General features: G+C 37.5%; 1 protein-coding gene across 4 annotated transcripts in view; it reads right to left on the bottom strand.

The window, feature by feature from the left end:
* Positions 1-27,841, bottom strand: part of JPH1 (junctophilin 1) — an 82,897-nt gene that overhangs the window by 13,685 nt on the left and 41,371 nt on the right. For all 4 annotated transcript variants that reach the window (XM_065753085.1, XM_065753082.1, XM_065753083.1 and 1 more), the window contains exon 3: positions 14,324-14,442. In XM_065753085.1, the coding sequence (XP_065609157.1) occupies positions 14,324-14,442 (119 nt within the window). The remainder of the gene's footprint in view (positions 1-14,323; positions 14,443-27,841) is intronic.

The following is a 27,841-nucleotide window of genomic DNA, read 5'->3' as shown; positions in this document are numbered from 1 at the left end:
AGTCCTGCCAGGCACATCTTTCTGATACTTAAATTCTTGGCTCTGTTCTGATGTTAGCTTTGGAGATTGGCCAAGGACCCTTTTTTTATATCTGTTCACTGTATTCAGTACAATCACATTATGCACCTGTTTGAACCACTGACTCCAAGCAGAAAGAACACAGTCTCTGTTTTCTTCTGAGTAATAAGAATGCTTGCCAGGATTTATCAAGCCTCCATTGTTAAAAACATTATCTAACAATAGAGACATGGACAACAGAGTCCTCCTTTTTCTTCTGCATAAGTGCATTCTACAGCTCAAGTCTAATGGAGTCAGGGCCAATGGAGTTTGGAAAGGGAGTCACTAATTCTTGATCCTACAGGATGGCTCATCTGCTTGTTCCCTAAAAGAATAGGACTTGAGTTGTGAGAAGCTAGGGCTGGATTATCTACTTAGCAAATAAGCATGGAGTTATGCTTTTCAGTTTTCAGTTGAAGTAACCAGTAGATATATTCCTACGATATTTCTGAATGCCTAAGGACCACCTGGTCTGGAAAGCAGACCCAATAAGTATTTTCTAACCAAGGTAAGCTTTCTTTGTAGAAGAACCTGTGTGTTTTCTCACGGTGACTTGTTGGTCCTGCTATTGCCTTCTCAAAACTGACGCACTTTTGCTGCTCAATGTTTTTTATTAGGGATTTCCCGTTCATACAGCTGTGATTTCAGTCAGCTGGATAGCACTGTTGAAGTGAGAGTTATACAGCAGGGGAATAGCCTCTGAAAACCAAAGGATTGTGTGGTTAATGTGTGATGTACGTATGTGAAGGTGGAAGCTGCTCTGCCCGAACAGCACTTCACAGAATCACAGAATATCCCAAGTTGGGAAAGACTTACAATATTCACTGAGTACAAATTCCAGACAACTCAAAATTCAAACCCTATGTCTCAGAGTGTTGCACAAATGTTCCTTGAACCGTGACAGGTTTTGTGCCATGACCACTACCCCGAGGACCCTGTTTTAGTGCCCGACCACCCTCTGGTGAAGAACCTTTTCCTAACACCCACCTAATGCTCTCCTAGACACAACTCCTTGCCATTCCCTTGAGTCCTGTCACTGTCACCAGAGAGCAGAGATCAGCGCAATCCTTCTGCTTCCCTTGTGAGAAAGCTGTAGGCTACAATGGGGTTTGCCCTTCAGCCTTCCCTTAATGTTATTTACTGCAGTGGGTGAGTTGGGCTTTGGTTTGGTTGCAGACACACTCATTGTTCTTTTAACACAATAATTTCTTGTGGAGTTCTTGTGTAACATGTCCTTCCTCCTGGAAGGTCTCCAGTAAGTGATGTGACAGCATACCATGCCCTGAAAATGGGAAGAGAAGGGTGGCCTGGTTCTGCCACAGCATTTTTAGAGAGGTGACAGCCACATGCTTTCCCCCAAAGGCTAGTGAGGTACACATATTGGCAGCAGGACACTGTTTCAGGACTGTAGTTCAAGCAATGTCTAAAAATGTCATCTTGAAGGAGAGTGTAAATGCCGTGTTTCCCAAGAAGGCTAAGAGACCTTGTGTCTTATCAGTCTGGAATTAAATTCCAAGCTCAATAAGGATTGCAGAATGCAACCTTGGATAGTGAGAAAAAAGGTATGGGTAATATATTCTTGTATTTCAGCTTCAAGCTGTACTCCTGCCTATTCAATCTAGCCAGTTTCACTGATATTGGCCCATGTGAAGAAGAATAGATGAGAATATAGGAAGCAGTTGAACTGAGAGGAAGGATGAGTCTTGGAGGTACTGAAGGTACCAGGATTTCTTACAATAGGCTGGTGTCCCTTCAGGGAACATTTCTGGATTTCAGTCCATGTGTATAACTCAGTAACCTGCCAGAAATCTAGTTTCCATAACTCAACATGTTTTTGCCTCACTTCAGTATAATGATTTATATATTCTTAAAATTATTAAGGAAATATTTTTTTTTATTTGTCAAAACAGGCTTATATCACAACCTATCAGCCATTCTGGTGTTTTGTGGCAAGACTGCCACAAAACATTTTCAAGTGATCCAAGAACATCTATTTTGTTTTCTATTAAGTAGTCCTTAATATTATAAAGAATTAATATATACTAGAATATTGAATCAAAATAGTATTAGATAAACTAAAATATAGTATATTCAATAATATATATATTACTACTCAACATAGCACTAAATTCTCCGAGTATTAATCCAGTGCACCCTACTCTTGCAGCTTTGCATGTACTACAGAATGACCTTAGAAATCCCTTACTTGGTTTATATGTACAATGGGACTAATGCAGCAGACATGCAGGTTTGAAAGCTTTTCCTAGAATCCAAATTACTTATGATAGAATACTGTTGATATCAATAAATAATCTCCATAGGAAGCCTTTTCATGGTGCCAAATATGTTCTTTCAGGGAAGGAATGTTGTGCAAAACTTCACTAGGACATAAGGTCTCATTCTGGGGAGAGCAGTTTTTTCTGAGCTATGTTTAAGACACTAAGGAATACAAATGAGAGCCTCTCATGAGGCAGTGATGCCTAGTCCTGCAGTTCATGACGGTATGTTACTGAAGCAGGTCCTCTAAAACTCTATAGGTAAGTGCAAGCTATATAGAACCTGGATGCCTCCAGACCTCTTGGTTGATTGGTACTCCACCTGCAAACTGTCAGGCTTCTGTGATAGAGGTACAGCATCCTCTGTCTCTCCTGTTCTTATTTCTGAAGGCCAAAACATAACCTTTAAATGACTTAAAAGGGATTTGGATGGAAAGTGCTGTAATTACACTCTCTGCAAAAATGCTAATTTGGGAATTACTTGGCATTTCCTGTGAGACTTCGCTTAATTAGATCATAATAACTTGCATGACTATATTTAAAACCTAGAGGTTGATGTGCTCTTTACCACAGAGACTGATTTTGTTCTTCAGACAGGCCTTCTCTATTTGTTTTTTCAGAGGAAAATGGAGAACATTGAAAAACCACCATCTTTATGTTCAGAAATGAAATTTAGACCCTTTGTGCAATTTTACTGTAAGGGGAAAAAAGGAAAAAATTAGAAACAGTTCTTTATCGGTAAGAAAAAAAAATACAACTTCATTAATAATTTTATAAACGTCTTGTAATTTCTTCATTATACTTCCTCCACTCTTTATTCGCCATTCAGTATTTCACAATATTCCACAGTATTTCATAACTGAAATTTTGGCTGTCTTTTGAAAACCAAAAAAGACAGCAATATCACAATGCAGGCTCCAGAAAATACTATTTAAAGTATAGTTGAGGCAGAAATTCTGTAATTTGATTTCAAAGTATATTAAAAGCAATTATGAGGTAAGCATGAACCTACTTCCATCTTTTAAACTTGAATGCATATTATGTGATATAACCCGACTTTCTTGCTATATAAAAAGTAATGACCAGTAGCTGTAGCTGTATTTTGACCTAACACATTCAATTCTCAGGTAACAAACGTAAGTAGTTTCACAAATACAAGAAAATTTATGCTATGCTTCCAATTAAATTCCATCCTGAAAGCAGATATTTTACTCCCTAATTCTGTTTACACATATGCATTGTTACCAGACTCTCAGTCTTCCCTGCAAGTTTTGCTTTATTGTCTGTGGAGTAATGGTGACAAGATCAAAGTTCTTCCATCAATCACTGAAGTCAGATGTTGCAGTCTATATGCAAACTTCAGCATATATTATTGGTGGTAATTATCTAGAGATGCCAAATTCCGCCACAATTACAGGCTCCTTTTAGTAAACACTTCAATAATACGAGAGAATGTTTCTTCTGAAAAGTTCACCATCTAAAACTACACCACAAAAGATTACAAAAGAGAAATAAATCGTTACTTGTGAATAGGTTAGTTTCCTTACAACTCATTACATCCTAGTACAAAACCAGGACGTAATACTGCTGAACCAAATCTCAAGCCTTTTGTTTTTAAAAACACTGCAATGAAGAGGGAAAAAACAAATTGCTGTTTTTAATACAGATTGCTATATACTGTCTGAGAAATAAAATAGTGAAAATAATTTGGTTTGCTATCTTCAGATGTGATCAGTAGTTTTCTAAAGCATCACCACTGGCAATAATATCTGTGATCTCATCAGATTTGCTATTTTGATGAACATTCTTAAAGATCAATGAATAAAGTATTTTTTTTTCCCTGCAATTATCCCAAATTGGATTTTTCACAGCAGGACACTTATTCTATAATTACTGCTCAGTATTCAGGATGAAAACCAGGTGAGGGAATTATAATAATGTATTGGTCTGGTAGAAGAAGAGATTCAGTGAGTCATTAAGAAAGTGCAAATAACTATATTCAGTAAGTTTTGTAAAGACGGAGTTTTTTTATTATTGCTTCACTGCGGATATGTGTAGAGGGGGGAAGAACTATAATTAACATCACTAGTACTTCCTCTGTTTTATTCTTAATATTCTAAAGGTTATGCTTGTTAACAGGAAAAAAAGCTTTTAACTGGTAGACTGCTGGCTTGAGTTCAGCCCAAATGAATGGACGTATGCAACGCTATGTGTAAAATGTGTTGATGAACTCAGCAGAGCGTAGCTATGGTTTATGGCTTCAGCAATGCTTGGCAGCCAGGACAGCCATCTTGGCAGGCTGCAATGGGACAGAATGGGCCTGGAGTGTGATGGGGTGGGATTACAGCCATACAGAAACTGATGACTATAATCCAAAGTGCTCAGAGGCACAGGGCTCTGAGAGATTACAGGTTCTGACTGATACAGATACAGTAGTTTAGGATGTTATCCCCCCAAGATATCTGCAGCACCTTTGTGATGATTATAGCATTTCAGCAGCAGGAATGGGAGGGAACAGCTGTTTAAAGGCTGGAGCAACATGCAGCAAAATATGTGAGATGTCTGGCTCCCAGACAGCAAGAGGGCATTTGTCTTGACTGTCAGTTTAGAGGTAGGATTCTCCTAGAAAGAAATACCCTATTCCCAGTGATGCACATGTATATTTTTCAACAATTCCTCGATTCAGAATATTCACACTGTTAACATTACTGTTTCCTTAAGTGATACTTCTGGAACCTTTTTTTTCTCACTGCACTGGAGGCAACAAGGGAAATTAACATGTGCCAACACTCACTAGATTCATGAATGTCATAGATAACGATGCCTTCGTGCATTTATTTTTTGGAACTGTTGTGATTTGATCTGGCAGCCTGCTGTCCTTCAAATCATGTACTACCAACATGACCTCAGAATGTGACGCACAATAATATACTACTGCCACAACCTGACAAAAGCCACATTATCAGTCAGGGATGTAAACGATAGAACATACAAATGGTTCACCTTATTGTTAAAGGTAGCATCATTAAACAATGCAGCCTTCAATGGAACTTTCCTTCCTTAAATCTAGGCTCCTAAATAGGTAATAATTGGTGGAAAGCGGAGAAATTGTTTGCTAGGTGTCTCATGTACAACTTCAAACACCCAAATTCCTCTTTGTCATGGTTGCCCTCTCAACTACTCTATCTCTTTTTGGGAAGCAGTTTCATAAAGTAGCATAAATAATTTTCAGGTAGTTTAATACAGGAAATACCTGCTGATTTTCATGATGTTGACATTGAAAAAAATGATGCAGCCTTCTAAAGAGCCCACATCAATTCCTGTCACAAAGATCAAAAGTGCTGAGTTACTCATTTACTGGACACACATACAGATAGGTACACACCTGGCCAATCCTAAGGGTAGTTTTTAAGCTTCTGTGTTTACTCTGCTCTGATGTTTGCACAGCAAAGACTGTGTCCTGTGAATGGTTGACAATCTGCATTTCAGATAGAGAGCTTGATTCTCGTTTAAAAAAAATATTTTTTGATAAGTTCATGGTAATATGTTATCTCACAATGCTGCAGAAATCTCTTGAAAATACTAAAGCATCTACTGAAGCACCTGGACTTGAGCTCTTAGCAACTGCAGTAACAAGAAAAAAAATTAAACAACTTCCAGCAAATGGTCCAAATCATATACAATATCACCAGCTTGTGAGTCTAGAAGTAGAATGACAGAACAGAAACATCAATGCCACTCTGATCTGTAAGAAACCTGTACCTAAACAGCAGTTCCTGGATATCTGAATTTTGAGTTATCCTATCATGAACATATCTGAACATAATAGAGAATTGGTATTTTTTTTAATTTTGTATTCCCCTGGATTTTCCAATAAATGAAGAAAATCAAGAATAAAGAAATCCCTTAAAGTAAGATTCCTAGCTACATAATTATGGGTTAAACATATATACTCTTGAAAGATTCGAAGGCAGGAACAATAGCCTACTGAATCTCAAAAACTCTGCTGTCAGCACTAAAAGCAACCTATTTGTTTTGATTGTCCAATCTCTACTTCATTTCTGTGGCTGTTTTAATAGGTGACTGACTACAGTTGCTGTAAAATCTGTTGAAAGAGACACAATTCATAATTGTATTTGCATAGCATATTGTAGTGTGTAGGATCTTACCCTTTTGTCTCATCCCCACAAGAAACATGAAACAGATTTATCCCACCTGATAGCAGTATGAGTGTTGCACAGCCCTCAGTCACCTCACTGGGACATCAGCTTATGGGCATTAAAATTACTAATGACTGGAAATCCTAATTACTGCAGGGCTTTCTTTATTTACCCCAACTTGTTGCTGATGAATACCGACAGAACCTGTTTTACAAGACTGTATGGCGTTGGCATATGGCTCTTGTATTTAGAAAAGGCTTCATTCTTACTGGCTGGACAACATACACTTTGTACTTAATGTTTGCAGTTAAATAACACGTGCTCTACTGCACCTATATTCTTCAGAACCTGAAGGCTTTTTAATATGAACTAACTGAAAAAGCAAGTTTTTAGCTTTTCCACAGAAAAAAAGAGCCTAATTCAGCCAGGCTTCATTGCGGCATGAGGCAGACTGAAGCCTAGGGTAGGTGTATGCCTCACTGTCATCACTAAGAAGAGTATGTGAACCTCTGTTTGTGGGAATCAATTTTCTGAAATCTGGAAAAAATCACTGGAAAATTTAGCAAATGTTAACCACAGCAGTCGTGTTTTCAAGCTCCCTTATATTGATCATAAAAGATGTGCAGAAGGGGAAGGCTGTAATTCTGTTATCATCACAATTGCATATTCTCTGAAGAGATTAATTGTATAAAGACTCAGCCCCTTTTTCCCGGTAGAATCACATTTCTTTGCTTTTTTCCCAGTGTCCACACCTTCCTTGTACGATGATGCCCAAAGTTAGACACAGTATTTCAGAATGTCACTTGCGTCATGCAGAAAAGGGACTATTACCCCTCTTCTCCATGACGTGCTTCTTCTGTATATGCAGACTGGAAGAGTATCAGCTGCTTCTGCTGTATCACATTTCAAGAGCGTGGCTACCATCCTGCTCGATGGGAGTTTGGCAACTGACCTCAACAGGAGCAGGTTCACATCTCATCTCCAACTGGCTGAGTCTGCCAGTCCCTAAGGGCTTCTCATAGAAATTCTGAGGAACAAGTCACTATCTTCATCTTAAATACTAAGTCTGATAATTCTGCTAACTAATTTGGTAATTATGGGTGTGAATGATAGTATCCACTTTCTCCTAGATGTGGAATATTACTGAGGCATTTGTTTTATTATTTTGCAGCTTGTGATTTCAGCATATCACTTCACTAGTACCTTTTAATTTAAAACTTTTACTACACTGTAGAAATACACAACATACCACCTATGATATTTGGTTAGTCAGTGAAGACTAAGATGAGATGACTACCAATTTCTATTTTATTAGGCTTCTCTCTCCTTGCTATTTTTCACTTCTATTCATTTTTTTTTTCTCATCAATAATCAGCAGTATTCCACTTAGACAGGAAAAATACTTAAGACACAGCTGATGTTCCATTTGAAAACATTATGAATTAGTAGTTGTTATGGTTCTTTTAGCTAAACCAGGAAACACAATGTATCCAATGAAGAATCAAAACAGGGCTGACTGGCTATCAAGCTTTACATTAAAAACAGAATACTTACGGCTCTGCTATTTATCGTTGTCGTAGTAGATTCTCCCCTTTTTGCATAGCAAACGCTGATTTGCCTTCCTATTCCACACTAGAAATTTTAACATAACCATCCCAGTTCCCAGTGAGACTCTGGTAATAGACCGCTGAAGTTGTATCAGACACACTGGTTCTTGGGCCACATACAAACATGTAGGAAAGTGCATGTTTTTCATCCTTGCATCTTAATGTCTTTATAGAATTTGATATATTAAACTGAGGACAGATTTACACAACAATTCTCATGCAAACTAAGCCTCAAGCTCCTGGTCCATCTGCATATATATGCAAGGTAACATAAGTAGATACAAGAAATGACTGAAATTACAGTAGTTGCTCTCCCGATATATAACGATCAGCATCAGGTTAAAATTGCTACTATTTCCACTAAGGAACTTTAACCAATCACAAAATGACTTGGCTTGAGATTTTTGAAGGATGAGAAAAATATCATTCATAACTGTCAGAAGCTTCTCAAAACAACAGCATTTTTCTTTAGTACATTTAAAAACAAACTACAATTTTTGACAAAATCATTCTAACTTATGGATCTTTTAAAAATTTTTATCTCACAAATAAACACTGTCTGCATTAAAAATTGTGGCCCACAGGCTGAGGGAGTTGACTCTCCCCCTCTACTCTGCCCTGGGGAGGCCACATTTAGACTGCTGTGTCGAGATCTGGGCTCCCCAGTTCAAAAAGGACAGGGACTCCTACAAGGAGTCCAGTGGAAGGCCACAAAGGTGATTAAGGGCCCTGAGCATTTCCCTTATGAGGAAAGACTGAGTAACCTGGGTCTGTTCAGCCTGCATTTCAGCTCCAGATTTCCTGCCTGTTTAGATTAAGATCTGTGTAAATAGCTGTAACAAGACTAAAATGTCTTCAAAGACTTCATCCTCTCTGAATTCTCACCATGATTTCTACAGCATTTTAAAAAGTACTACATTGGTCTACATTCCTCAGGTCTATAATCAGAATCCCATAAATATTTTTCAGATCTTCTCGTCTCTATACTCTCTGTCTGTCGTCTTGCAGATTTTCATTGAATAAAATGCTCTGCATGTTAGCCATCTATTTCTCAGGCACTGGCAAATAAGGAATGCAGCTGTAAAGATCATTTTTCTCTACCGTTCCCTCTGAAACACATCTCTGACTCTTCATTTCCTATAGAAACGACAGCAAAGAAGCCCACAGCCCAACAGCAAGTGTTGATTGCCTGTGGTCAAGTAGAACAAGACACACCAGCAAGCACAGTGTAACCCACATCATATATTTAAAAAATACAACCCTTTTTCAACATAATTCAAGTCTGGACCAGTACAATAAAATTCTTTTAAAATAAATCACCATACTCTAGTGAAATTTTGCACTGTAAGAGAAGTTTTCACAGTATAGATTTTGTTACTTCAACTTCAATATGGAACAAATATTTATGATGCAGTTATAAATAGCATTTATAATGGAAACGTTGACTGCTGTGATAATACTCCCATGTGATAGACCCTAATTCATCTTGTCCTTGACTAATGGACACTTGGACAGACCAATATAGAAATTTGCTGGAGCAGGACAGTAGTGGTCCGGTTCTGTGTTCTGGAATTAGTTTTTCTTCTTGGTGGCAAACAAGCAGTTCTCAACAGGAAAAAAGAGGCATTTAAAACTCTAAGAGAGCACTGACCTCTTTCTCTCATACCTCCCACAGTAGCAGCTCAGAGAAGTATACCTAAGGCTAGCCTGTAAGAAGGTACTTCAAGACAGCAACTTAGCAATGATAAAACTGAAGTTAGCTCAGGCTAGCTGCCTGACAGTCCAGATAGCTTTGTAGACAGATTTGATAGCCTAGCAAAGGTAATCCACAAGTTGTATCTAGATGTAAATTAACCGGTTCAAAACTCAATAGAAGCCTGACAAAATTACAGTGATTTCAACAGCTTTACTTCTCTACAGGAAACTGGTTCTCTGTTATTAGTCTAAAAAAGCTAATTATGTACTCTCCTTTTTCCCCTAAGCAAGTCGATGGATTATGTCACTCAAAAGTACATTGAAAAAACAGAGAAAGCATCCTGGAAACACAAAATTGGTTTCTTTGCAACCTCTCCTTCCTTTGCCTTCTCCCAGGCCACTCCTTGTCCCAGGTGAATTCTGGAGGGCTGAGAAGTGATCTGAGACAGCATGTGTGTATGACAGTGGGGGAGGATGGGTGCAGGCTGCCAACAAGTCCTCACACTGGGCAGGAAAAAAGACAGAGGAGGCTGGGGGCACCTGTATCTAGGGTCTGTCAGGACTGGTGATAAATCTGGAAGTCATGTGGCTAGCTAATAGTTAGAAAAAGAAAGAACAGAACAAGCATAATGCTTGAAGCTCACCTTCTCTTTTAGCCCACCTTATTTCTTTGATTATCAGATACAACACAAATGCCTTTGTATACTTTTGTAGACTTCTCCAAATGTGTAAAAAGAAGATGGAAGCAATACATTATAGAGAAAGGGTGCAAAGGAAGAATCTAGACAACAATTACATGAGGATGATGTAGCAGAATGTTAAATCACTTCAAAAAATAAAGCAGCCTTTGTATGACTAAGAATAACTAGTGAGCTTCCTTATGCTTTAAGGCACAAACTGATGGCATAGCTGGTAACTCTAATCAATTACAGTTCACTGTAATTGGCTTCTTAAGTAAAAATATCTGGTCTCGTCTACATATACTTAGCCAGAACATTCCTGTTAATTAGCACCAGGAAGAAATCTCTCCTTCCTGTCCATATGGAGTTTGCATTTTCTGAATTGGAGGAGATGGAGATGGCAGAGAGGAGGAAGGTGGGGAGGATGTGCTCTTCCAAGGTTACAGACATCAACATCTGGTCAGAAGAGAATTTAAAACACAGTTTCTCTTTAAGACATCAGAAATCTGCAGAAATTGGCTATTGCTTGAAATGCTTTTACTTCTGAAACTTTATTGCAAAATGTTAAGTAATACTATTTCTTTAACAGTACCCGAACATTATAGGAAAAAAAGGTGGTAAATACTAGAAATTATCGTTCTTTTTACTAGAAAATCTTTATTTGTTGTTCATATATTTCATATAAAATTCTGTCCACCTCTCTAACAAGTGTTAACTGTTAAATTGCTTCTTGATTGCTCTCATGCGTTGCTCAGGAGGTCAAAGGCTGGAAGAATTTTTCTGGTGAGCAATGTGTGTTCTTCAGGCAGCTGGTTGGCTTGACAAATAATCTACCATAAAACAATTCAGATTTGAATTTCCAGAGGTTAATTGCTCTGTGGTAAAGCACCCAGACTCTTACCCTGCAGCAAAGTAGTTTTACCCCTTTCATGTAATCACATGTTATTCATTCAAACTGAATGAGAGCAGTATACATTTGCTGCAGGATATGCATGCACACAGACAATTACAGCTTAGCTGTCCAGCCTGTCTAAGTTCATACTTTAGTTTACCTCCTGACATTATGTTTATAAGAGTAAATGCTAGAGACGTCTTGTAGAATTTAGCATAAGTAGGTCAGTCACATCCATTAAACTTCTGCAAGATTAGAACAATTTTCCTCCTTTTTACTGGGTGTCAAAAGCCTTTCTTTTCTATTACATCTTCCATTAGTCATTTACCCTTCTCTAGGCTTTAACAAGAGACACAAAACAGCCCTTATTGTTTCTTTCTAAGCAAAGAAAATCTCAAACTGTCCCTAGATGACTCCCTTGAATGAGAAAACTGCTCAGGTTTCATTTGTCTCCTGTCCTGATATGCTCTTTTCTGACAAATCTACAAGTTTTGTGGTGCCTGGAGGAAACAAACAGGTCAGTGCTGGCATTTCTCAAAATTTATTTCATTTGGTAATAAAAAGGCCTGTAAAGTCTGGTCTCTATAAAGACAGGGACACTCGCTCAATCTACAAAATCTACAGCCTTGTGGATAGGGCTCTGCAAAGATAATGCCATCATTAGTGCTATCAATCACTAGCCAAAATTCCGCTACAGCACAAGTAGGAGTAAATTTTTTTCCCGAGCCCCAGATGAACAAGCTTACATAAAACAGCTCCTTGTAGCTTTATGACCACTTAGACTACAGCTTAGATCTTTTCAATCATTCAATCACTTGCTATCCCAATATGCAAATATTAAGGTAATTATTTACTGGCAAATTAAACGTGAAGATTTCTATATTACTTCAATCTTTACGATTCAGACTGACACTATTATGCCTACCTGCTGAATGGTACTTTGCTTCCTGCCATTTTGTTCCCATTTCAGTCTCATTCTGAGCTACATTAAAAAGCTAGAACCTCCTGGCAGTTCTTGTTGAAGGTCTTAATGAACATAACATGAGAGAGAAAGCATGGGAGGCAATGTGAAGCGAGAACTGTCATGGTACAATGACTTATGACTATTCACTCTTATTATAAATTGTGCATCATTCCAGGATATATAGCCCAGAGTGTCTCATATTAAGAATCTGAAATGAGAGCTTTATCAAAGATTTTCATATTTATTTAAATGCACCTAGGCCTCAGGTGATGCAGAAATCACTTCTTAAGACAGACAAAAATGCTTAACTTGTTTACAGAAAGGTGTATGTACTTCAAATTTTGCCTTTCTTGTTAATTTGCTGCATACATTTACCCCTTAGTGACAGCATACTTGCTTATCATTCAAAGCTGTTTAAGCTTAGTGAGAAAAATTACATTTTCCCACCACAAGTTATCTTCAGTACAACTCAGCAAAAAAGAAAACTTTTTCTGATGGATATCTTGGTGTCACATTTCATACCATCATGTGATTATATTTTCTCTTGAGTCCTCTAGCCATTTCTTTACTTCAGGGGCTCATCAGCGTTGAAGTACTTTCAATCCAGGTGCTTTAACTCCCTCATTTTTATACTCAGCCAAGCTTTCCTTTGACACAGACCCTGCTATTAGTTAGGAAATTAGGATTTCTTAGATTATGACTAATAAGATGAACTGCTGCTACAGACTTGGAGTTCTTCAGCTGATGAAAGAATGAAATAATGAAAAAAAAGAAAATTATTTTTTCTTTCTGGGAATAAATATGGGACACTAATATGATAAATGCACAGACAAGGATGGCAAGGAGGCAATTTCCAATAGTGACAGATACATTTTAATGTCATGTTAAAGCCTGCAAAATCCCACTACTGGAAATACTTCTGTTGAGCGTTGGCTAGAATTCTGGTCACCCATATTCAAGAAAGGCACATTTAAACCTGGATACAAAGGAAGACTGCAAGACCTGTGAGCCTCATCCCTCCCAACCTCAATATATACAGATTGCTCTTTACTATAGAATACTTAGATATAATGAAAAAAATATATTATTTAAGCTAACAATGGCTTAAGAACAAGTCACATACAGTGGTCATTTATACTACAAGAGAAGGAACAGTCTGGACTGCTAACAGAGGGCTGAATAAACAGAATTCTTTGGTTGTGGGGCAACTATATCTGCCTGCATCCACAATCTGAGTACAAATAAGGATAAAGGATTTGTATCTGAAAGAAAGATGTGCAGAAGATGAAGGAAAGCAAACATGACTCTCAGATCCATAATCTCCATTAGCATAGAGTTACAGATAAGACCTAGAAAACTAGTAAGATGGTACAGCTTTACTCATTTGACAGGTGAAAGAAAGGACAGACTTTCAAAAATACAATGAACTGGATAAATGGAATTCCATTTTACCTATTAAATTTTAAGCTAAGGAGCAGCAGCAGCACACAAAGATTAATCTCATGGAAAGATATCAGAAAAAAATTAAGTAAAATCCATGTTGCTTCTTTTTGTAGCAACTTTCCAAACTACATGTGTATTGGCAAAGCATTCTCCATTCTCCTTAGCTAACCAAGACTGTCAAGATTTTCCTCAGACAGTAAAAATACTAGGGATCTTTACCCTAATAACACTACAGAAACAACCCAAATTGCTGTTTGTTTATGTTCTCTAATGTCTTATGTTGGCATCAGTTTGAGTAAGCTATTAACCAGCCAAAACTGTAAGCTTGATTCCAACTTTCTGACACCTCACTGTTTAATACAAAGCAATATCAACAAATAATTAAAAAATGAAAACAAAATCTTCTGGAGCAACATACAGTCTTCACTAACTAACTACTATTTCTGTTAAAATGACAGCATTCAAAGTGGAATAATATTTAATATTTAACACTGTTATCATTTTGCTGTGAGAAAGACTCACCACAAACCAAAACCAATCTATAATTACCTGGTTGGTAGAAATTTGGTGAAAGTTCTCTGGCAACTGCTCTTGCAATATCAGATTCCTGACGAGCAGACTGAGCAGCCTGATCCGCAGCATCAGCTTTAGCTCTTGCATGTGCAGTTCTGTGCAGAGTAGAAAATAGGTTATATGCAGAGGAGTTTTTTATACGTTGCATCAATAATGAGAGTAAAGTACCGCTTCCCTTAGCAACCATACACTGTACTGTACAGTGCATGCATACTGTGTATAACTGCAAATCAAAGCATACAAATTACTCCTCTCAGTTCCTCAGCCCTGCTCATCCTTGTATCATATTTACTTGTAGGTATGCAGTTCACAACCCAGCTTTATAAACTTTCTAAGTAGAAAAATAAGAAGTATCTGAATGCAACTGAGATGATGATTACATGGTCAAACCAAACACAGAACATGAAGTGTATAGTAGGTCAGATTGGGACACTACACTGACTCCTGAACAGGGAGCTCTGAGACCAGGACGGAATCTTCTGAGAGACTGCAGGATGTCTTCTAAAAAACTCAATTTTTACAGTGTGTCCTGCCTGTGTCAAAGGGGTTGGAAATTAATGATACTTGAGGTCTATTTCAAACCAAGCCATTATATCATTCTATGATACAATTTCAAAGCTCATGATCAATGCTCAATGCTCAATGATCAGAAAGCAGAATTGTGGTAAATGGGCCCAAAAATCTGAGAAATGTCTCCCACAGACAGACCATGTCAGAAATGGATGGGATTGAAAACGTGTGTCTGATACTTCTATAAGCAATTGTATAAATGGGGATTTAACACGTTTCAATTCCTGTAATACACTGAATTTCAAATCAAAAACAATGTGGATGAGGCAACTTTAAGAAGTCAAGAAAACAGTTCAGAATACTTTCATGAAGTAATCTGCCCTCTGTTTCTCCTTTATTTCCTTTTGTTATTTCTTATTTCTCTTTCAAGAAGAGCTTGTACGAACGCCTCTCGCTTCAGACTGTGCAAATTGATTGCTGCATTACTCCGTGATCACACTGCTTTTTGTCCCATCTTCCTACATCAGTTCATTTTTTAAATGGTCATCTGTTTAAAAATTCCTGATGGCAGTGCTCGCTGAGTCTCCCAGTGCAAGCAGATAGCCTAGAGCTACAAAACGGTTCATTAGAACTGAGGGGAAGCTAAACATGGCAAAGACAGCAGAGTTTTTCAGAGCTACTCAAGAGATTCATTACATTCTGAAACAGTTCTATTCAATTTCATCATCTCATGAGTTTTCTTACAGTGTTCTAGCTGAAAACTGAAGTAAGAGTAAATTAAGACGACAATAAAAACAACAATTTGTATCCCACGGGCTTGGCAATACTAATCAAAAGAAATAAAATAAATGAAACTGCCAAAGTTTCTACTGTTTCTATCTAAAAATTCAGTTTTATTTTCAAAGAATAAAGAAAAGTTCTGTGTGTTTCAAACAAAGGAAGAATTAAAAGTTAGCACTGACCTGGAAGAGTATGAGATTAACAGTGTGGTAGGCTTTGCATTTCTAAAAAGATGCTTAATCCCATAGGGTTCTAGTATAAACACAGACATAAAAAAACCCACACAGACAGTTTCATCTGTGGTGCCTGGAGAAGATTTATCTAAGTTACATCCTCCCTAAAATGTGTAAGGGGATAAATGCTGAATGTTATTTCAAGGCTTAGCTTGTCATAATTTAATGGATAAGTATCAGCTCAAGTTGACTTCTCATTGGTCCCTCTAGGTCACTAAAAAAATGATCGTAATAGCAAATTTGTGACAACACCTTCAACTTGTCAGGATGAGGAAAGAAATTATTAATGAAAACAAACACACTGTATAATCCCGTCTGTGCTCCGTGCAGTTCATGAATGGCTGTATGGTATGTGCTTGCTTAGTAACAGTAATCAAAAATGTTCTTTCCCTATAATCATTATTTTCAATTAGATGAGCTATTCTTAGCTCTGGCATAATTATGCCTATGTAGCATAAACCTAATGAAGCAATCATAGCACTGGGACACAGTTGTATGAGACAATGTCTGCACATGGATAACTAGACTCTGATCATCCTATTGTGACGATAGAACAACCAGACTATTCTCATGTAAAAAGAGTCTATTGCTATTGTCACAGCTGCAGTAGAAATTTTAAAAGCTAACATACTAAATGGCCAGTATTGGGAAACTGTACTGACAGTTGTTTATTGATGTAAATTTTCTATAGTACTATAGCCAAGAAGCAAATGACACATCCTGTCTAAACATGTATGAAAGTGGCAGAGGCACTGAATGGAGACACAGGTAATGTGCTAGTGATGCTTGGCCACACGAAGCTGGGTGGAAGCAAGTCACAGTAGGAGCATACAGTAGAACAGAAGGTAAACAAACACTGCCTTGCTGGCTGCCCTCACACCTTTCTTTCTTTTTCTTTAACCTACTGCTTCCTGCTGTTCTGCTGCATTTGTACTGGCAGTCAGGAGCCCTGGCAGATCAGGATGGAGAGGCTGCCAATACATGTGTGCTACCAACACACCAAAAATCCACAGCACAGAGGGATGAAGCAGCACGAGCAACAGGAGAGCAGGGACAGAAGAGCAGCACCAGTGTCCATGTTCCCAAGCAGGCCTTCTGCCAGACAAAAAGAAATGTGAACACGTGGCTGTGCTGAGACATCTCCCTAATGGCCTCTTCAGTGAGCATCAGCAAGATACTTGGCAAATGGAGAAAGAACAAAAGAAACAGGCAGAGTCCAGCTTCTGTACCTAACAGAGTTGTGCACACTCCGATTGTGAATATGTGCTCCTCACATTTGCTTTTTATTACTTCGGCATCAGTATACTTTACTAACTGTCAGCGCGTATGTTTTTGTTTCAATTTGCAATCATACAGTCAGACTTTTTTTTTATTTTACTTCCTGCACACTTCATTCTGTCAAACTCAATTTTTCTGTTGCTTTTTTATTATTCTCCATTCTCACATCCACGCTCGCTTTCTATGCATGTTTTCCAAATTACCACCTTGACACTGTTTTATTTGTACTTGTTTTATTCTGCCTTGCACTGACCCCCCAGTAGCAGTAGTGTTATCAGAGACTACAGGAGAGATGTTGCTTTGGAATGACAACTATTGTAAGGGAGATACTAAAGCCAGACAGCCCCACTGAAAGGTAACTCATTTGCTCCAGTTATACTTCACACAGCGTGAGAAAGCCTACTTCTTCAACTTGTGTCCTGGAGTAACTTTGCCACTGTAAAGTCTGGCAGCTTTGTTCATTTTCAATAATTAATCGTGAGTGTTTAAGCCTACTATGTATCAAGTGAAAATCAACCACATTTAACAGCCACCATCTCCTAGAGAACTTTTTTTTTTCCAGAGCACTCTGTTGTTTGGCATAGGAAACTCAAAAAGCATTTCTCCTCTTTCCCAACCAATGAAAAGACTTCAGCTTTACATGCTGTTCCACACCTACAGGTGGAGTTCATCTCAAGTTTCAGCACCAAGACAGACCCTACGTAGGAAAGTATGCAGCAATCCACAAACTGCAAAACAGCATGGGAAAATACTGATGTGCTTTGCAACGCTGCATTCAGGTTCTAGTGAACAGAAAAAGGAACTGTAATGAATTTTCTTTTAATTCAGCAGATGACACTTTGTGAAAATTAATTTTCAGCAACTGAATCATATAATACACATTACAAACTTTTGAAATTCTGTGTCTATTTAGTTATATTTGCAACGACTTGAAAGCATTGTCCTATCATTAATATTCCATGAGATGTCTCAGATGAGCTGACAAGCTTTCAATCCAGTATAAAACTAATGCATTAAAAAATCACAGTTCACATGTAGAGGGACAGTATGCCACCTAACACATGAGTTCACAGCAGTCTTAAATGCATTCACAGTTATATCTGTGGCAGGAACCAGGCTGTACTTACATTAAAAAATGAACCCACAGCAACAGCCACAAGTTCAGCAATAGGCACAAGTACAGACATAGCACTGGTATGGTATGTGTAGACTGCAAATATACCAGCCTGTGTCATGATTGAATAAGGGCTGCAAGACCAAAGATAAACTGAATAACTGCTATTAGTAGAAATTTCATCTGGACTCCCATCAGTCAGATTTTGAAAGCTTAAGCTTTCTAGACAGTGGAACAACTGGCACTGCTACTAATCTTTTTTCTTCTCTGGTTGGTTGTGTTGGTAAATATATAGATGCAGTCTGAGCTACACTCAAGGGATTATAAGCACAGACTCAGAGAAGATCCCCTTCCAGCAACACTACAAACAGATTTTCATCTACTTATGTCTCAAAAGTGACTTGGAGGGGGAATACTGAGGGCTGAAGAGCTTAAATATTATCTAGCACTCTGTAGCAACAATGCTTCTATATAATACCATTTGTCTTGAATGCATTATGTAATATTTATCTAAATTTAAACTCTCATTTAGAACTGTCCTTTACCCTTGAGATTATTCTGTATTTCCATGATACCATTCAACATGTTTGTAATTCATGTCCAGTCAGTGACAACTGAAACCATAAGCAACATATGTTTACTTTCTTTTGTTCACCTTTCAGCTTTTATTAAGCATGGGGATTCAAACATAAGGCTTGCTGAGTATTTCTTGGTACATATAATTCTCACTTTTCAGTTTGCCAAACATATAAACCACAATTATCTTCTTAAATACAAATTATCCTAAATTAATAATAATAATATTGTTACTTACTGATAGGTTTCCACATTGTAAGAAAAATATGTTAAGGTTAAACCTGCATAAAATACTCAAGAGAAATATAAGGGTTGCTCAGAAAGTAATGCCTCCTATTTCACTATGATGGGCTATTACATCAGATGGAGACGCTGGTGCTAGGGCAGTGTTTGATTTATGGCAATCATCAGGTCTGTCTGACTAACTTCACACACTGCAGTTTACTACTCATATCATCCCTTCTAAAACTGGAATTCATTTAAAAAAGCCCCTCCTTTTTTCCTGAATTCTAAAATTCAGTTATTTTTTCTAGTAAGCAAAGAATCCTATGTTCTTGCTTGCTTTTTTTTTTTTTTCATGTATGAAATTTTACAGCCTTTTCATCTATCTTTTGGAGACAGATGAAACTTTGCAACATTCTATAGATATCAAGAGGATTTTGAGGAGAGGAAACTAAGAGGAAGAGAAAATCTTGAAGGCGTAATTCTGTACTAGATTGTTCTTTTTTTACCCTATTTCCATCTATGCATTTTTTGATACGGCAATTAAGAGACTGTCGTTTATCAAGTGCACTAATCATCTTGCTCATTTTCTTTCAGTGATAATACTGAGCGGAAAAACATTCTTTTATGGTAGGATAAAATTACATTTGCGCACAAATACATAGAACGACTTAGGAACTCTAGGCTCCATCTTCTTTACTCTCAGCAACTCAGTACTGTAGTTTACCTCACAAGTGAGGCTATGTCATTAATCAACAAGAAATGGGAGTTTCAGAGAAACACAGCAGTTAAGGAATTACATACAGATATTACAATGTGAGAACTTCATGTCACTGAGAAACTTACAGTGCTTATAAAGTACAGACTGTGACCAAACGAAGCATATGTCTTCAGCCAAGAGAGCCAGAACTTAAACTCTCTGAAGGGCTTTGCTTGATTAATCTCCTTTATATCTCGCTAGATTTCACTTTCAAGAAGCAGTTCCTTCTCAACGAACTGACTTCACCCAAGGACTGGACTACCTTGGCACTACTGGAAAACTTGCATGTAGTGAAGTATAAGCAGAGCTATTACATGCACAGTGCTGGAATCTTGGCGCAAATAATCTTACCTAATGGATTTTGCTTTTGCTAATTCTTCTTTTCCAGTTTCAATTTGCTTCTGCTTTTTTTTTTTTTTTTTTTTTTTTCCCCAGTTCTATCCCGTATTAGAAGACCTTAGAAAATACTACCCTTTATTTAAAAGCTCATCAAAAATTGAGGAAATTCCATAGAGTTGGCAGACAGTCAATCTGGTTTCAGTACTTGAGAAAATAACCTGAGGGTAGTGATTGGTTTGCCAGATGTCAGTCCTGAGCATAAATAAAAGCAAAAATAAACAGGGTTTACATCCATAAAGATTTATAGACTAACAGCATGTAACACCAGAAAACGTGCCTTAACAAAAGGTAGATTTTGCCAAACACTTCATACATATATAATGACTACAGGCCCAAAACCTTATCAAGACTGCCTCAACTTAACACACTTGGATTTTTTTAAAAGGTTTCTGATTTTTTACCCTATGGCAAAAGAATCAAACAGCATAAATTACATCCAATTAAAATAAGGCAGATTGAAATGGCTGAAAAGCTAATTCACCGACACATCTCAAAACTTAACCCAGAAGACATCAAAATAAAGGGTGGAAACATGCATTTCACCTTAGGAACTGGGTTTTCTAAACTCCGGAGTAGTTTAATACTTTATAACATCTCAATAAAATCTAAAGCCTACCGTATTAGAGGTGGCAGATTATACAACTTTCTGATTCAAACCCAGGATATTTTATTGTTTTAACTTAAAAGTTTAAGAATAATAACTCCAAAAAACATTGCATTTGACTGCAGTGAAACAGAACATTGCGGAGGGGAAAACCTAGCCAGTATTAAAGACTGCTGTGGAAAGTGGTACAGGAATACGAGATCAGCTTGGACAACCCCACTGTGCAGCAAAAGGAAGGTTTAATGTAGCCTTTCTACAACAAAAAACAAGTGTAAACAGGAATTTGTTATTGCATTGTAACATAATCCAGAATAAATAAAACCACTAATGGAACAATACCCGACTCATCTATTTCTCAAGAAGGCAAATGTCAGAACCACAGAATAATCAAAGTTCTGAAAAGAAAAGCTTTTTGACCTAAACTTCTGCAATCTTACATCTACTCATTATTAGAATAACACTGAGAAGTCACTTATCATAGTGAATACATGGATACTCAGCAGTGGAAAATGTAGCAGACAAACTGGAGAAGACCACGATTTCAGTAAGGGACAGCTGGTACAACTATTACAAGGTGAATGTGGGCATACTCAACTTTGAAATGTTTGAATACACTTCATGTAGAAAAAGATTTCAAAATCTTGCTAATGATATTAGGAAGCATACTAAAAATCTTCTTTAATCCATTTTCTGAGAAAAATAAATGGTCTTGTTTACAGGAAGCAAGATTAGATGATTTAGAGGCTGTTTATATTACGTATTTCAGACATCTGATGTCAGTGCCTCATTTGAGACATCCCTCTTACTCCACTAAAAATAAGAAACTTTAAACATTTACAGTTTGATTCTCGGAACTGCATGGATGTTAGACTTACTGGTCAGTGTGAGCACACTCTGCTGTGTCTATGAATGTACAAAGTCTTACTGTGAACATCAATCTTTTTACTATGGATTCAATCTTAATGCTGTTCATGCCTGTTTGCATACTCTTTTGGACACCTTTGGTACCCTTTAACAAAAACAGTACCGCATAACAATTCAGGGGTTTTGAGATAATTGTTTCCATATTTCATACTATTCACACATGGGGACAGCAGTGAGAATGAAGGATAGCATCCCAAAAAAAGATGGTATTTCTAAAAATCCACCTTTAACATAGAGCTGTTAGTCCTATTTCCCTCATCTGTCTTCTAGGCCTGCAGACTCACTAAATGTTCAGAAAAAAAAACGCTCAGATGGAGATGTCAGAACTTAAAGGGTGGTTTTAGATTGCAGTTAAAGCATCACCAGACAAGTTGCAATTACACTGTACTCTCCTTAACCTTATGTGTCCCACTAGCCTGGCATTATTTATGTTCATGCCAGACAATCTGCTCACAGATAATACACATCTTCATGTGATGTACTCACTTTCATTCATTATTCTGTCAGGAGCTTGAATGAGCAAAGTTTTTCTTTCTTATTGATTGTACTGCATCTCAGCACTAGTACAGAAATCTTAACAGGATACAGTCTTCAATTTCAGCAAGATGAGCAACATAATTTCACAAAGAAAGGAAGTTCTCCTGTGGGGCAAATTACAACTCAGTGGACAAAAACCACTCTTGCGTACTATGCTTCAAGAGTATTCTCCCAGTGGTGATTTCACAGACAGTATCTTTTCACGTCATTTTACTCCCACATACATCTTGAGTACACATATTGATGTGCATTTGTCTATCTTTCTTCATAAGACAGACTATATCTGATTTTATTACTGTCTCCTTACAAAGAATATTTTCTTCCAGTTTCCTAGCCCCTTAATGGTAACTCCTGCATACAGGAGATTTTGGGAAAAGATAAAGGAAAATCTGCCAGCAAGCAATTCGTTGTTTCTGATCATCATGGCAATTACGCTGGTTGACTACAACTTCTGAATCTAGCTGGAAGCATAGAGAAACAGTATACTCTTGAGCTTCAGCTGCTCTTGATGATATAGTTATGAACAAAAATAGGAGGTAAAAATGCATCTCCCCTCCCTCAGCATAAAAAATGAGTTTCAAGGAAAAAGAACTTCATGCAATAATGATTTAGCACAGAAAAAGTAAATCCCCTAAAAGAAATGGGAACACAGGGACTGCTGTGACAATTTGCTTACAGCATTTCTAGGGTGCATTTAAAGCACTGCATTTTCCACTTGCCAAGTTTCACTTCATTTTTAAATTGTACTGCTCTTTACACCTGTGACAAATGAAATACAATGGTAGTTATATATCATCAGTACCAATGTATGGCAGCTCTTCAAGATCCTGCTCGTAAGAAAGCAATAACAGATCAGGATCCCAGGAATGAAACTGGATGAAAAATTAGAACAGCTTGAGGAGAAGGAAGAGACTAGGAGACATCTTTGCATCAAGACAGACTTTTTAATTTAAACATAAGCATTTTTCATCATTCTACTGAATTTAATCACTCTCAAACATTTGTAGAAGAAAATTAAAAGAAAATATAAAAAATACATTTTAGATTATCTAAAATTAGAATAATTATAGGAAATTTTCAGAAGCTCCATTCAACCAATAAATATATTCATGCAAATCATGCTAAACATTGCCCTTGCTTTGCCTATATTCCTTAATCTGTTCTCTATATACAATTGGTATGCTTTCTTACAATAAGAATTTTTAAAAACTGATGGAGGAAAAACATAGTTCACTGTGTCTGTGTTCTCTTTTCCATAAGCTTAGCAGAGACTTACTTCAATTATTATTCAGAATAATACTTGCAGGGAATTGAAATCTTAACAAATGAGAATGTCTGTAAACATTTAGTTCCACTTAAATGAAGAGCACAGTAGGCTTACATCTGACAAGAATCAGAGAAACATAGAATTGTTCAGTTTGGAAATGACCTTTAAGATCATCTAGTTCAACAGCCAACCCATCATCATCACGCCCACTAAACTATGTCCCCAGGAGCTGCCATCTACACCCTTCTTGAACATCTCCAGGGATGGTGACTTCACCATCTCCCAGGGCAGCCTGTTCCAATGCTCCACCAGTCTTTCAGAGAAGAAACTTTTCCTAATATCCAACCTGAACCTGCCGTGGTGCAATTTGAGGCCATTACCTTTCATCCTATCACTGGTTACTTGGGAGAGTGACCTACCACTTTGCTGCACCTTCCCTTCAGGTAGTCAGTCATGTCAGACACAGAGCAGGTGACTGCTATCTCAGATTTTTTTGTTGTCTCAAAGCCAAAAAAATCTGGGCTTACAACAAATACAATCACAACAAAGGTAAATAATAGTTTTAAAATGAATTTTCCTCACATATATAATATGCGTAAATATATGTGCATATATTATCTTGCTGTTAGCTACCTACAATGCCTTCAGTCTGAAAGAATGACCTCCATCTCATACCAGCTAACAGAAAATTTGAAGAAAAATAAAAAAAGGAACATTGCTCTCTGCTGGTTCCATGAGGGCTGATGAGCTCAGCCAGATGCCTGAGGGCACCATGTGGAGTCCACACTGCTGAAAGTTCACAGCAGGCTATTATTCCTGTTTCAGTGGTCCTTGACTGCTTTGATCAGCTGAAGTCATGCAGATCTGCACTGTGAGGCTAAAGATTGATTTCAGTATTCTAATGTAGTAATCACATGTAAAAGAAACAACTTATTTCACATTCAAGAACTGTATTGTTTTCAGCCCCTATGAACAGTCACGGTCTATTTGCTCCTTTTAATTCGCTTAGAACAGTCCTTGTAGCTCTAATATTTTTCTTCTGCGTTTTCTAGAAAGCAAGGATTCTCTTCTCTAAGCCACCAGTAACAGAATTTTAGGATAAACACAATTACATGCCATGAAAGAGGAAGTATATATCTCAGTGTTATCAATCCTGATTTGTTTTTTTCTTTTCACATAAAGAGATTTATCAGACTTGATAGATACATCTAGAAGTTGACGGGTTTTACTCATTCCTATGAGTAGGCATTGGAACAACTACTAAGAGAAGAATCTGTAAAATAACTTGCCCACCACCTCCAGCAAAAAGCTCTTTCTGCTACGTATCACACAGAAGCACAGAATGACTGATGTGGGAAGGGTCCTCTGGGTCTATGTGGTCCAACCCCTGCTCAAGTAGTGCCATGCAGAAGGTGCCCAGAGCCATATCCAGGTGGTCTTCAAAGAACTCCAAGTAGGAGAGTCCATAGCCTCTCTGTACAGCCTGTGCCAGTTCTCCACCACCAACAGTTACACTCCCTTGTTACTTACATAATATAATTTCTAAAAGTAACATGACTCTAAAAATGAACACTAACTAGTATTTTTGTGAGATCTGGAGCCCTATTAGGCAATTCCTGATCCTCAAAAATTACATCCAAGGTATTCTAAATACATTACCTTCCTGAAATGCAGATCTCTGAGTTTTGATGAGTACTAGAGAGGGCAACATGTTGCATCTTCTCTCTTTTCCATAACAAAACAGCTATAGCTTTGCCAGCTTGCAAGAAGCACTGGATTTGCTGTGCTGTACAGAATGATGGTGCTGCATAGGCACAAGAACTTTTTCAGTATGTGTTGGCCGTTACTACATACGTACCAACTTGGGCCTTTACTCTCCATGACTTTAGTAAGTAACACTGCAGGAGTAACTGGTGCTACTACAGCAATTCCTGTAGCTGGCAGCCTGGCTGAACTCTGGCAGATGAGAGGGGACTGCTTTTTGTCTGCTCTTTTTCTCGAAGACATTAAAAGAGCCTCATTATGCTATGGGCATACATCATGACAGGGAAGGAGCTTATAATTTCTGGGAAAGGCAGTGTCCTGGAACAAGCTTGTAGGCTGGATGAACTATCTTGTCAGGTTGTGTAACAAGAGAATACGATCCTTAAGGGTTTGTATGAATCCTCTTCACCTAATATGTACCTTATTTTATGAATCCAATGGACACATATGAATGTCAGAAGCAGGGTAGGTCTCAGTGTTGCCTTTATTCCTCCACTGAAGTCTACACTGATGGGGCTTAAAGGAGCGGATGATGCTCTTGAAGAGCTACTGAAACAGCAGGGAAAATAAATACTGTAAGGAAATTAAATGTTGCAAGTAAAGTAAACTTTGCAGAAACTGATAATTCAAGAATATCAGTGCAAGATAATTCACTGATTATCCAATTTTACATAATTGGCAAAATAATTCACTCACTCATGTCAGATTTTCAGCATTATTTATCAGTTAAGTTTATGTCAACTGAACATAACATTTGACCTTATGCTTAGCTGACAGTATTTAAAAAATGTGAAGGCCTGCTCAATATAGCCATCTTGCTGCTCTGTCATGAACATGCTTAAGCAGCAAGGGGATGTATATGGCATATGACTTCAAATTAGAAACAAGAAGTCAGTTGATTATAAATAGACACTCGCTCTTGAATCCTATTAAATAAATAATATTTTCACTCTCTGTGAGACAGATGTGTAGTGAAATGACTGATGAGATTAAGAAAATTTCTGCTATGAAGCACAGCACTGAAAAGAAGACTGCTAATGTACCGTAACACGTTAGTTTGCAATGAATTCCTTCAACATAACTTGAAATACTGCGCTTGTCCTTTGGGCAATTTCTTGTTCTTACTCCTGAGCATGCAAATCCAGCTATAAAGTACTGCAACTTATGCTTTTTCTTCAAAGGCTAGCAAGTCTGGTAGTAAAGTACTGTTTCAAGTAGTCAAATTGTTGTTGAGAACGTAAGATACAAAAAAACCTCAATTGAAGGGGCAACATGGAAACTAAATTTCTACAAGGCAATCAGTCTGGAATTTCACAGAAGAGGAAAAAATATATTTAACTATACATAAAAGCTTGAAGTTCTTCAGTCTAGCATTGTCATGTATTTTTACTGCAATTCATATATGTAGAAATTCAACCTCTCTGGTAGTTTGTTAAAAGAGAAGAATGATATCCTTTTTCTCCTGTTTTTTGGGGGTCCAAACACAAATTGAAACTGCAAGGCTGTTCAGTTCCATACTATCTGGACAGGAATCATACAGCTTACAACATTCTCTCTCATCACCAAGCTGTCCAGATGGAGTTTCTATCTTAAACAGGCCATATATTTCATAAAGAGTGATGGCATCATGGAGAAGTCTGAGATACAACCTTTGCTGTTAATTCCAGGTAAATCATGCATTATCTCCCTAAACCTGCAGGAAGAACTATGCATCAGTCTTATAATTTAAACAAGAAATAATAAAATCATGTATTACCAGCCTGTGAGTAAGAAAATTTACAGGCAACTGTGAATTTCTATAGGACAGAAAATAAATGGTCTTTCTTATCTACCTTGAGAAAACACATAGCATTTACAGTGCCAAGAAAGTGGAAGCTGCATCTATAGCTCTTTTAAGAAGTAAGGTCAAGCAAGGGCTCTGCGGAGTAATCACTGCAGAAGTAAAGAAATAAGAGCAGTCTCTAACATGGAAGATTGAAACTGCATATACTAGTCAAGAAAAATGGTTTTTGCAGACAGTTGTCTTAGCTCCTAAACAATTAAGGGAACAGGAAAGGAGTCTGAAAGGTTATATTTTCTAGAACAGGTTTAACAAAGATCTCTGCATTCTTGTTAAATCTAATAGATTGTCTCAGAAGCAAGAATATTGATAAAAAAATAATTAAAATAAATAAATAAATAAATAAAATAAAATAAAGCAGTACTTAAAAGCAGGCTTCTAAGAGAAAACTGTTCCTGGGATGCTGGGACACTATGCTTTTTTGGCAGTTGTACAGTTTGTGTTCAGGAGCTGTCCCCCTCCCATTGCTCAGGGTCAGAAGTCCCATATCTTCTGGTGAGCATACAGTGCTGTTATCTATATATTGAAGAACCACAAACTCCAAAAACGTTCCACATCCTCCTCATGCCTACATCTACTTTCTCCAGGCAATTGCTGGTCAGGATATCCAGTGTGTCCATCACTTCTTGTGAAGCTACTTGCCTAACAGCGGACCCTTTATTTCATTAAAATTAAGCTCTTCTGTG

The sequence above is a fragment of the Cyrtonyx montezumae genome, unplaced genomic scaffold (assembly GCF_038088225.1).
Source record: "Cyrtonyx montezumae isolate F1298 unplaced genomic scaffold, pur_monq_1.0 scaffold_8, whole genome shotgun sequence".
NCBI classification, from domain to species: Eukaryota; Metazoa; Chordata; class Aves; order Galliformes; family Odontophoridae; genus Cyrtonyx; species Cyrtonyx montezumae.
Note: the sequence above shows the minus strand (reverse complement) of the source record. Positions and strands in the feature narration are given on the sequence as shown.